At 49.6% G+C, this 12,688-nt stretch overlaps 1 protein-coding gene across 1 annotated transcript in view; it reads left to right on the forward strand.

Moving 5' to 3' along the window:
• fer1l4 (fer-1 like family member 4) overlaps window positions 1-12,688 on the forward strand; it is a gene marked incomplete at both ends in the record, with an annotated part of 112,825 nt that overhangs the window by 66,029 nt on the left and 34,108 nt on the right. Inside the window, 2 exons of the mRNA XM_084315837.1 lie at window positions 7,144-7,278; window positions 10,696-10,869. Of these exons, the coding sequence (XP_084171963.1) occupies window positions 7,144-7,278; window positions 10,696-10,869 (309 nt within the window). The remainder of the gene's footprint in view (window positions 1-7,143; window positions 7,279-10,695; window positions 10,870-12,688) is intronic.

The raw sequence follows: 12,688 nt of genomic DNA on the forward strand, positions 1-12,688 counted from the left end.
GTACTGTCACTTTAGGTGGTGGGCGTGCTCACGGGGGTGTGGCGCTAATGGGAGTGTCTTATGGAATTTCATTCCCTTTTCACGTCTGACAGTTATATATCGTATTTGCATCGCGTCCCGCTCTGAGCCTTACGAGATACTCCTATCTCCTGTGATACTTAATGTATCTCCCACGAATAAAAGCACATGCACCCCACCTGTATGGGGCCCCGCCCCTTATGGTCGCACCACCCATATAACCATGACTCTGGTCATGAAACACCCTTCCTCTATTTTCGTCCCAGCGTATTGGATACGTGCACCATACGAGACTAGCGGAATGAAAAGATTAAGGAAGATTAATAATGTTGGAAGCTGAGGTTGCTGGCCCCTGGCATCTTCGACGCATGTTTTCGGCGACACGACGGGCCTGTGTTGATGTTCCTCATTTGATGACAGCACATCGAGGTTCAGCTGTACAAGGCTGGCTGTCGGGCCAGCTTGTACTCAGGTAGGCCCTGTGTCTTCAGGCATGGGTATTAGTGTTAGTAATGCTGGTTTGTTTTGTTAACACAACCATGTTGTGTGTTGGCGCCGGGGGCAGGATGGTTTGGTGAACGTTCTCTGCAGGGAACGGTTTCCAAGCTGTCTTGGGCGTGCTGCTAAAACATCTAGAGCTATGCTACATGCTATCGCTACTGCCGCATGCTATTACTACTGCTAATTGCTATGCTGTTTTAATGTCTCCGCCGTGAGATGTTGTCACTCTCCCGCCTCTTGCCCGGTTCATCAATGAAGGTCAGTCGGTGGCTGTTGTGGGTTTTTTTTTAGTTCTATTTACCTTTTTCGGGTAAATGGGTTGACAACGGGGTAGGTCGTGGCTAGGTTCCTAGCCAGGTATTTTACCTTGTGTTCCGGCGGGGTTTGTTGAACGGTGTTCCCATCTGGGTTGGCGTCGGGTAGTGGGGCTATGGGTCCAGCCGACATGGTAAACATGTTGCGTGTCTGTGCACAGGCAATTGTTGTCTTGGGTCCCACATTGCCTGGCGTTAGGCTGCAGTAGTATAAGGGCAGGGCCGCCTGGGAGAAATGTGAGGCTCTGTGCGTTTTTAGACGCGAGGCCCCCACCTCCTGGGGCGGCCCTGTGTAGGGGGCTATTGTTTCGTTTTGTCACTCTGCTATGAGAAGGTCTGTCTTGCTACAGCTTTCTCTCCTCTCAAACCATTCATACTGACGGTCAATCGGTATACTGGGGGAGTAGTGCGGGGGGGGGCTTTGTTTACCTTTTTTGGTAAATGGGCTAAACTAGGGCTGGTGTTCTGTTGTGAATATTTTGAATGAAGACGGGTCTGGTCCGTCTCCCCTTAAACTTTGTGTGTATGGGTTTGCTCATTCTACAGTTTTTTGTGGTTTAGCTCTTTTATTCATTTAACCCTTTCATGGTGCACACCACAGTGGAGGGTGCTGTTTGCAATCACCACTGGTGCTCCATGTTAACGTCAGTCCTTTGTTTTTGATATATTGAAACAATGCCCCGCCCGGCCGACACCATGGGTGGGTCGGCCTGGCGAGTGGCTGGTGGGCTGTTAAGGCTTGTGCCGCCACGGTATGGAATTGGCAACGATTAGAACTGTGTTCGAATTGCTGTTTTTTCTATTAAAAAAATGGTGTCTGGTGGAGGGGCCTTGAGGGCCAGCCGACGTCGACACATCGCGCGAGGTTGTTGACGTTATTAGCTTTGACCCAGCCGCAAGCTATAACCGCTCAGGGTTCCCCTCTCCGCAGGGGATTTTGGTCTTCTGCTGGAGCGCGGGCGGTATTGTCCTAGGCCCTACACCGCCTCACACCGCGCAGCCAGAAGAAGAGAGAGCACGGCCTCGTCAGCGGCGATGACGGGGCCCTCGACAGGCGGCCATGTTTTTCCCCCGCCAGAGGTATCCTGGGCGTTGATTCGACAGGTGTCCACAAGGCCGACAGCCTTGGCGGCCGAGGGATCGGCCATGTAGGATGGGTTCGGCTTGAACAAACAAGCCGTCACCGTCCTGCCGCGAGCAGCCTGCTCTCCGATCACTCCCTTCCCCAACACCAGCGGAAGAAGTGGGCTCTGATTGTTTCCTTTGGCTGCGGGCCGCGTGCCTTCGTTGATGCGCGGGCGGCCCCCCTTTTCGCTTCTCATGGGGACAGGGGCTGACACCCAGTTGATGGCTGAGTCTGGGTCTGTCCGTGAGAATGTTGTGCTGTCAAGCGGCTCCCACACCTTGAACTGTGTTGGTTGAGCCTGGTGTTACGTCTGTCAACTTAAGTGTTGTCAGCAGGGGGGCTCGAAACCTTTTGAGGCACACAGTGCGGGCTTCCCCGGCCTCGCCTTCGCCAGGCCAGGTATCATGTTGGTGCCTCCCACTCCTGAAATATTGGCAAGTGGTCGCAGCTCACATGGTTTGGGGTGGTAGTAATATCACTGCAGGGCTACGGTGTGTAGGAACCCATGGGGGCCTTACACCTTGCATGTCCGGCTGCAGAACAACTCCTTCAGCATGTTCTGGAGGGGTGTTCAGTGGGGGGGCTTTTTTCATCGGAAGCCCCCCGTATCAGATCGGCCCTTTCTGTCGGGGTTCCCCCTTGGGTGCGATTGCCTCGTGGGTGTGTCAGGGTCAGGTGTTCCGACACGGGACGCGCTCCTCGTACGGTTCCGGGGTTGTCTACGCACAGCGGGGGGACCGGGCCAACTATCTACGGTTCCTGGCGGACCTGCGCCACGTGACGGCGGGTGCGTTGGGAGTGTCGTCACATATGACTACGGCAGTACCATATGTCGAGGTAGATGGAGAGAACGGTGAGGCGGGGACTTGTGTTTACACAACCCCACCCGTTTTCAGGTTTGGTACAGACCCTGTTGTCGGGGTCTCCAGCAGGGACAGCTCTGGTCAACGAGATCCAATCTCTGTGGACGAAGCGAGCCATCGTCGTGGCGTTCTCCTCCCGGTGTTCTCAGCCCGAGAAGTCGGGAGGGAGGGGTGTAAGACCCAGGCTGGACCTGTCCCATGGGAAGGTTCAGCATTTTTTGGATCGTCTCCTACCTGTTGAACACTGTCAGGTGGGGGTCTGGTTCTCCTCCATAGACCTGTAGGATGCGTATGCGCATCCCCGATCTTCCATCCTAGGGCTTACCTACGCTTCCTTTGCAGGGTTAGCGTATGAGTACCAGAGGCTGCCGTTCGGTTTTCTCTGGCTCCCCGCATCTTCACCAAGTGCGTGGAGGCCGCACTGGGGCCTCTGCGTCGTCCGGGGTTACGGAGTGTTCTGCCCTGATGACGTTCTGGTCCTTCGCGGTCAAGGTGGATCGTCAGGTCTCATACCAGGCAGGTCTCTACCAGCCTGGGGTTGCTGTAGACTGGATGTAGAGTATTCCTCTTCCCAGTCAACGGTTGGAGGGCTATGGGCATCCATCTCAGAGCGTGTTGTCAACACGCTCGGGAGGTTCCGTCCTAGGACGGTTACGGCGCTGTCTCACGTCGCGTTTTCACCGACGCCTCCCTCGCTGGTGATGCGTCGGGCCAACGCAGTAGGGGGCAGCTGGCAAACCATGCTGCCCGGTCTGCGCTACGTTCAATGTGTTGGTGTTGAAAGCGGTCCTTCTGGTCCACAAATGGTGTTGATCAGGACGGACGATACGACGTCAGTGTGGTGTATCGACAGACAGGGAGGAGTGCGCTCCCCCTGTCTGCACCAGGCGGCGGGCGGCTGGCTATGGGCGTCCTCCATCTGCGCGGCCTGAGGGCTCCCCACATCCCCGGCAGGGAGAATGTGGGTGCAGGTGTACTGTCGCGGGGCGGCCCTCATCCTGACGGGTGAGGATTGCGTCTGGACATGGCCAGGCAGGTCTGGGACCGATGCCGTGCCGCCAGGGATTCTTCCCCATACATCTGTTAGGTCAGTTGTTGGGACGGGTACGTTGAGGGGCGCAGGTTCTTGATTCTGATGGTGTTACCATCTGGAATGCGCATGCTCCCTCCACTGTCGCGCTTACGCGGGCAGATGACGTATGTTCCAAGTGTGGTGTAAGGCGGGGGGCCGGGACTCAGTCTCCTGCCCCTTGGATGCTGTCCTTGGTTACCTCCAGTCTCTCCTTGATAGACTGTCGGCTTCGACGGTGAGGGTATATGCAGCAGCTATATCCTCCTATCATGAGGGGTTTGAGGGGATGTCTTGTTCAGCCACCCTCTTGTGAAGCGTTTCCTGCTTGGCGCTCGACGCGTTAAGCCGGTGCAACGCTCCTTGGCTCCGACTTGGGATCTTCAATTGGTCTTCGGTCGGCTGTCCTTGGCCCCGTTTGAGCCGCTCGAGCAGGCGCCGTTGGGACAGCTGTCCTTCAAGACCGCGTTCCTTCTGGCTGTCACTTCCGCTAAACGCGTAGGTGAGCTCTGTGCTCTCTCGGTACGTCCAGAGTGCCTGTCTTTTCGGGCCGATTGCGGTGTCACTCTGCGACCTAATCCTGCTTTCGTGCCTAAGAATATCCGGAGTTCCTTCCGCTCCCGGGATATTGTGGTTCAGGCGTTTCGTCCTCCTCCTCACACTAGTGAGTTAGTTGCGGGCCTTCACCTGTCATGTCCAGTCCGTGCTTGGGGATTTACCTCAGCCGTACTCAGGATTTCAGGGTTACCGACCGGCTTTTTGTCTGTTACGGTGGGGCTCGTGCTGGTAAGGCACTGTTGGTGCAGCGCCTGTCCCATTGGTTGTGCGAGGGTGTTACCCTCTGCTACACGTTGGCTGGGCAGGATCCCCCTGGGGGCGTCAGGGCGCACTCCACTCGTGGGGTGGCTGCCTCTGCCGCTCTCCTGGGTGGGGCCTCGGTGGAGGCCATCTGTGCTGCAGCTTCATGGTCCTCCCCGGGCTCCTTTGTAAGGTTTTTCCTCATGGACATGACCGGGGGTTCTGTCTCCCAGGCGGTTCTGGGGTCTGTGGCCTTCCCTGCTTCCCGTCCTTTGGTCGGGTAGCAGGAGTGTATGGGTATGGGCCACAGTGTGTTGAGTCACACGTGGTTCCGCCTGTACGGTGTGTTCAAGGGGTTCTAGTTTCCCTCTTGTTCGCATTCAGGTGGAGTTGACTGCACCCCCCCTTCATTAGGGAGGATGGGGTGACAGGGCTCCCCGCACCCCTTGATGTGGGCTTACGGGTCCTCAGGGGGTACATCTGTCGGGTCTCGCGCCCGCTCTTCCCCATTATCTCGTAAGGCTCAGAGCGGGACGCGATGCAAATACGATATATAACGATAGGTTATGTAGATAACCTAGTTATATTAGTATTGGCTGAGCGTCCCGCTCTGCGCGGCCCTGAGTTCCCTCTTGAGGGATCTTTTCCTGGGACGGGTTTTGGCGAGGAAGGGTGTTTCATGACCAGAGTCATGGTTATATGGGTGGTGCCACCATAAGGGGCGGTGCCCCATACAGGTGGGGTGCATGTGTTTTTATTCGTGGGAGATACATTAAGTATCACAGGAGATAGGAGTATCTCGTAAGGCTCAGAGCGGGACGCTCAGCCAATACTAATATAACTAGGTTATCTACATAACCTATCGTTCTCGTGTTTGACAGTTCACGGAGAGAGGGGGTGAGAGTTAGGGCCCGCGTCCACCTAGCGCATATTTCTCCGTGAAACATGCTTGCAGTGCGCCGGCAGCGCTGGCATGCAGCGCATCTTGTTGATGACAGAAATAAATCTACAGCCATGCCGCGGTTTTGCACATATTATAGCATATTTGAATAACTTTATTGTATATTAATTATATATATAGTTATTGCCTGACACCACAGTTCGCCCTTTGCTTTTTATTAGCTTTTTAGTAGTGTATTCGTGTAGTTATTATTATTAGTTTTGTCGCGAATCTCAATGGTCTGTCCTTCTGTGGGAGACAGCCAGACAGGCAGGCAGCTCCGGTGTCAGGTTACAAACAGAGTGGTAGATGAATGGCTGTGATTGGTTGTCTGAAAATGAGCCCAGCGCATCGCTCTGAAAGTTGAGAAAGTTTCAACTTTCGCCCGCTCCCTCCCCATTGGAATACATTGAAAATAGATGCGTGCGGTCAGAAATATGCGCCAAGTGGACGCGGGCCCTTAGGAGAGCATATTTTCTTTTGACCGCAATAACGCAATACCGCAAAGTGCAAATCGTATTTTGTTTGTCTCATGATGAAGCGAAAGAATAAATGCCTTAAAAGTATTTCCTGGACGTGGAACGGAGTTATTTCATGTTGCGCGTCAATTGTTTGAACTCCTCCACTCAGCCCCTCGGCACTACCTGTCTATGACAGTCTACTGCCGCAACACCAAGGTTTTAATAAAGTCACAATTTACACAGCTTGCGGTACAGATGTAAATTGCTGGTGTTTATGTTTGGAAGCCCGTCCGTAGACTAGTTGTGAGAGGGCTGCAGATGGTAGGAATGAACAAGCCAAAGTTCTGCTCTATAGCGCTCTATAACAAGGAAACTATAAAAGAAGGAAGGGTCATCACGTCAGAATACCAGCGTTCTATGCTCTGCTTGGTGTCAGACTTTGGTGCCAGTTTGAAGCCTGCTATACATCAACCAATAACGTTACGTCAAACGTTAGCTAGTTAACAATGCAAGAAATTGCAGATAATTACCCGATTAAACGAGGAGATGGCTTCCATACAACTCAATGTCGACTGAACTGAACGTTTCTACACTTGACACCAATTGTGCGTTTGAAACCGGTCTCATTTGACATGCCCTGAATGGGAGTTGAACCCCGGTCTCGTGCGCCGCGGGCGACATCGCCGACCGCTATTGGTAATGGGTCTGGATGCCTCTGGGGAGTGAGTTTTACTTGCAGTACCGCTTAACGTCCACAGCCACTTCACTACACTGTCCATCGTGACTGTGGATAGACACGGGTACCTCCGTTACACGTTCACACACTTATTGTCCCCAACTTGGTGTGATATATTATTATTATGTGTGTGTGCGTGTGGTGTGTGTGTGTGTGTGTGTGTGTGTGTGTGTGTGTGTGTGTGTGTGTGTGTGTGTGTGTGTGTGTGTGTGTGTGTGTGTGTGTGTGTGTGTGTGTGTGTGTGTGTGTGTGTGTGTGTGTGTGTGTGTGTGTGTGTGTGTGTGTGTGTGTGTGTGTGTGTGTGTGTGTGTGTGTAGGTCATACCAGCAACTCTGTCTCCTGCCTGGTGTCAGTGTCTGCTGTTTGACAGAGTCCTGCTGGAGGGGAAGAAGGAGGAGCTTAGGGAAGACCCGCCCCTAGTCATCATCAGCTTCTATGACCACAACAACATGGTGACCTACATGCTCTTCATTAAAGATGAATGGACTACCTCAAACATATAACTCATGTAGCTACATTTGATTTGATTTGATTTGATGTTTTTTTTTTTTTTTCGTGTCTTACATACAGGTGTATGCCCAGCCCATATGGGCTTACAAGACACATAAACAATAAGTATATAATAGTATACTTGACATTGACAATAAGTTATATAGACCAAGATGGCCACAAAAAAAGAAAACTAAATAAAATGTAATATAACAAGCTGTAAACAATGTATGTAAACAAAGAAACGAGAGGAATTCATATACAATTATATAGGATATAGTGTGTTTTGTCTCAAGTGCCATGCTTTCTCCAAAAATCCTGCAAAACTGAAGATCTCCTCCACAAAAAAATAACAACATACAACTCTCAGACTGCCAAAACAAATCCGGATTTACAATTAGAATTTTCTCAAATAAAGCCCTCCTCAAATCGGTGTACAAGGGGCAATACAAAACAAAATGATATTCATCCTCCACCACTCCCAGATCACATAGAACACACAACCGCTCCTCTTCAGGTTTACCTTGGAATCTACCCACTTCCACAGCCAATGGCAGGGTGCCAGACCTCAACTGGGCACACAGAGACCTCCGTCTTCTCTTTAAGTTTAACATTACATAAGGTTCAGTAAAATACTCATCTTTAATTTCAACATATTTTCTAAGTTTAGGTTTTTTCCATATCTCCACCTTCCACTTATCCTGATGGATTGTTGATAATTTTGTTTTAATTATGTGAACCTTACACTGCAGATTGTTCATAAAAATCATACTTAAGTCAGCAGAAGAAAAAATCATGGACATCTCTCTTGACCAGGGATGACCGTATGCTCTGTCCCAGTTAAATATCTTTTTAGTCACCCTGTCATCTGGCAGCTGGACTAGGCGGTTTCATAACCTAACCATTTCACATTTTTGCTTGACCAAGCATGAGTCCCAACCCATGTCCCCTTCTATAGCCCCTTTTGCTGTATATTTATGGACTCCCAAGAAGTATCTCATGGCACGGTTCTGGATAGCATTACATTCAGGTGCATCATCAAAACCCCATACATACTCCAGCAGCATAAAATAAAACAGAACCAACCATTGAATCAAATAGGTGTGTGTAAATATTGAAAACCCAAGGTCAGTGCACACTTTCATTTTACTCAACACACCCCCTAGCGCCCTTCCTGCTGACTCAGACAGTATTTTCCTTCCTTCTATGAAGCTCATGTACTCATTAAAAATAAAACCAAGATATTTATAAGAATATGTGTAAATCAGGGGCGTTGGTCCTAATTGAAACTTATGGTTACTCTGCTGTTCATGTTTTTTCTTGAAGTGCATAATCTGTGTTTTTTCATTGTTAATCGCAAGTCTCCATTTCCTGCACCAAGAACTCATAATATTCAACATGTTTTGTAAATTTGCTTCATTTTCTGCAAACAGAACAATATCATCAGCGTACAATAAAATACTTAGGATTATATTATCAATTGGAATACCAAGATTGGCTTGCTTAATTTCTTGTACCAGGTCATTAACATAAAGGGCGAACAATGTGGGAGAAAGCACATCTCCCTGTTTTACACCGAATGGGGTGGGGAACCAGCCGGCTACAATAGTGCTGTATATACTGTATATATAACTCTGTACATACATCTGATTACACTATTACTCACAATACTCAGTAGTACTAATTCCTATATTTTATATCCAGTTTAATCGCCTTTACTGCTACAGTACATTTGCACTCTGGTTGGATGACAAACTTATTTTTGTTGTACTGTACTTGTGCTGTATGATCACAATACATACAATCGAATTGAATCTAATCTAATCTAATCTAAAACAAAGAACCATATAACTAAAGATAGTCGGTTAGATTGTAAACATGTACTGTATATACAATTAAATACGTACAAGCAACATCTAAAATAAAAAAAAATTTATATCAAAATATCAATACTTTAAAATCTTTAAAACGGAATGAAATGTTCTAACTTCAATGTTTTCTGCAGTTCATTCCATTTGTACATACAGGGCATAATATATTTTTTTGTTATAGTTCTTTAGTTTTTTAAAGAAGGCCATCCCACCTTTTATATGAAACACAATGGTGAGTGAGACATGTATCTCCAGTGATGAAACACAGTATGATGATACATAGCATGGAGGGGTTTTAAGGTTGAGGGAGAGGCATGTACAGAATATCACCATAATCAAATACAGACATAATAGTTGATTGTACAAGGGTCTCCCTAGTAGCAGTAGGAAAACATGATTTATTTCTATACAAGAAACGTTAAACTTTTTTTTTTGGATCCACTTTTTCTCCTCATTTTCTATTTTTCTCCCATCCCAATTTCGTAATTCCAATTCTTCCCTCCCCCGTCTTGAACGTTGCTAGACTATGCCTCCCACTGGTCGGCTGTAGTGAGGATAGAAGCCTTGCATCACGTGTCCCCTCCGGTACACGAGGAGGCAGCCTGTCACATCTTTTCACTGCAACAGCTCGAACTCTCAGTGGCGAGGAGTAACGCGTGGGAGGCTCACGCTGCCCCCGATACTTCCTGTTTCCGCCGTACCGGCGTCACCCAACCGACCTGTAGGAGTCGCTGTCCACAACGTCCAATCCCCACCCACCGGCTTTCCCACCCTCTAACACTTGCCAATTGTGTTAGTATGACGGCCGGCCAAGCCGGTAGCAACGCAGAGAGCTGGGCTCGATACCAGCATCTCCTGCGTTAGTGGCGAGCGCCTTGCCCACTGCGCCACTCAGCCGCCTTAAACTTTAAACTTTTTATAAAGGTGTTCCATATGAGTAAAAGAGTCTATTATCTAAACAAATTCCTAAATATTTATAAGAATCTATGATTTCAATGTGAGAACCCTGAGGTGTAGGAATACTAATATTAGGAGTACACTTTGTTTTATTGGAATTTAAGATAAGCGTGTGGTTAATCAGAGATATCTGAAAGGCATAAAAAGCAGACTGTAAATGTGTAACGACCCGTTTTAAGAGTGGAGTCGGTGGCGTACAAGATTGTGGCATAAAACAATGTAAAGATGTACATCACAATACCATACTATTTATATATAATGTAAATAAAAGACCTTTTACTCATCTCAAGAGAGCTTGATTTGATGCCATCAGCGACAACAGCTTGAGTTCTCCCTGAGAGATCGTCATGAAACCAGCTGACCTGGTAAGCTCATCCAAACCTATGACACATTCTGGAACTGTATCAAGTAATCATGCTTGTGTGTGTGTGTGTGTGTGTGTGTGTGTGTGTGTGTGTGTGTGTGTGTGGGTGTGTGTGTGTGTGTGTGTGTGTGTGTGTGTGTGTGTGTGTGTGTGTCTATGTGTGTATGTGTCTATGTGTGTATGTGTAGGGCTCTCCGGAGCCTCTGGGCAGGGCGTTTGCGGAGCCAGAGTTTCAGTTCGTTGAAGAGCCCTACCAGAAGCCCCACCTCCGATTCTTTGATGTCAGCAGAGGGAAGGCCCCGGCTGGCGAGCTATTGGCTGCCTTCGAACTGATCGAACTGGACTACTCTGGCTTCGGAGAGGTGACACATGTCAATCAATCTGTCATATTATCTGATATATAGACATGTCTACTGTTTGGAAAACTATGATGACACACACACACAGTTTGGTGTGGGATGAAACCGTGTGGATGAAACCGTCTGGGTGAATCAGTCTGGGTGAGTGAATCCATCTGGGTGAGTGAATCCGTCTGGGTGAATCCGTCTGGGTGAATCAGTCTGGGTGAATCAGTCTGGGTGAAACCGTCTGGGTGAAACCGTCTGGGTGAATCAGTCTGGGTGAAACCGTCTGGGTGAATCCGTCTGGGTGAATCAGTCTGGGTGAAACCGTCTGGGTGAATCAGTCTGGGTGAATCCGTCTGGGTGAAACCGTCTGGGTGAATCCGTCTGGGTGAATCAGTCTGGGTGAATCAGTCTGGGTGAAACCGTCTGGGTGAATCAGTCTGGGTGAAACCGTCTGGGTGAAACCGTGTGGATGAAACCGTCTGGGTGAAACCGTCTGGGTGAAACCGTCTGGGTGAATCAGTCTGGGTGAAACCGTCTGGGTGAAACCGTCTGGGTGAATCAGTCTGGGTGAAACCGTCTGGGTGAAACCGTCTGGGTGAATCAGTCTGGGTGAAACCGTCTGGGTGAATCAGTCTGGGTGAAACCGTCTGGGTGAATCAGTCTGGGTGAATCAGTCTGGGTGAAACCGTCTGGGTGAAACCGTCTGGGTGAAACCGTCTGGGTGAAACCGTCTGGGTGAAACCGTCTGGGTGAATCAGTCTGGGTGAAACCGTCTGGGTGAATCAGTCTGGGTGAAACCGTCTGGGTGAAACCGTCTGGGTGAATCAGTCTGGGTGAAACCGTCTGGGTGAAACCGTCTGGGTGAATCAGTCTGGGTGAAACCGTCTGGGTGAAACCGTCTGGGTGAATCAGTCTGGGTGAATCAGTCTGGGTGAATCAGTCTGGGTGAATCAGTCTGGGTGAATCAGTCTGGGTGAATCAGTCTGGGTGAAACCGTCTGGGTGAAACCGTCTGGGTGAAACCGTCTGGGTGAATCCGTCTGGGTGAATCAGTCTGGGTGAATCAGTCTGGGTGAAACCGTCTGGGTGAATCAGTCTGGGTGAAACCGTCTGGGTGAAACCGTGTGGATGAAACCGCCTGGGTGAAACCGTCTGGGTGAAACCGTCTGGGTGAATCAGTCTGGGTGAAACCGTCTGGGTGAAACCGTCTGGGTGAATCAGTCTGGGTGAAACCGTCTGGGTGAAACCGTCTGGGTGAATCAGTCTGGGTGAAACCGTCTGGGTGAATCAGTCTGGGTGAAACCGTCTGGGTGAATCAGTCTGGGTGAATCAGTCTGGGTGAAACCGTCTGGGTGAAACCGTCTGGGTGAAACCGTCTGGGTGAAACCGTCTGGGTGAAACCGTCTGGGTGAATCAGTCTGGGTGAAACCGTCTGGGTGAATCAGTCTGGGTGAAACCGTCTGGGTGAAACCGTCTGGGTGAATCAGTCTGGGTGAAACCGTCTGGGTGAAACCGTCTGGGTGAATCAGTCTGGGTGAAACCGTCTGGGTGAAACCGTCTGGGTGAATCAGTCTGGGTGAATCAGTCTGGGTGAATCAGTCTGGGTGAATCAGTCTGGGTGAATCAGTCTGGGTGAAACCAGGTGACGTCTGATGTCACTGCAGGTGCTTTCATCCAGAGGCTCCTCCCCCACCTGCAGGGTGACGTTGATGACTGACTGGTCCCAGTCTTGTTTAACCCATCGTGTGTGTGTGTGTGTGTGTGTGTGTGTGTGTGTGTGTGTGTGTGTGTGTGTCTGTGTGTGTGTATGTGTGTGTGTGTGTGTGTGTGTGTGT

Source organism: Notolepis coatsorum (genome assembly GCF_963971535.1).
Source record: "Notolepis coatsorum genome assembly, chromosome: 6".
Lineage (NCBI taxonomy): Eukaryota > Metazoa > Chordata > Actinopteri > Aulopiformes > Paralepididae > Notolepis > Notolepis coatsorum.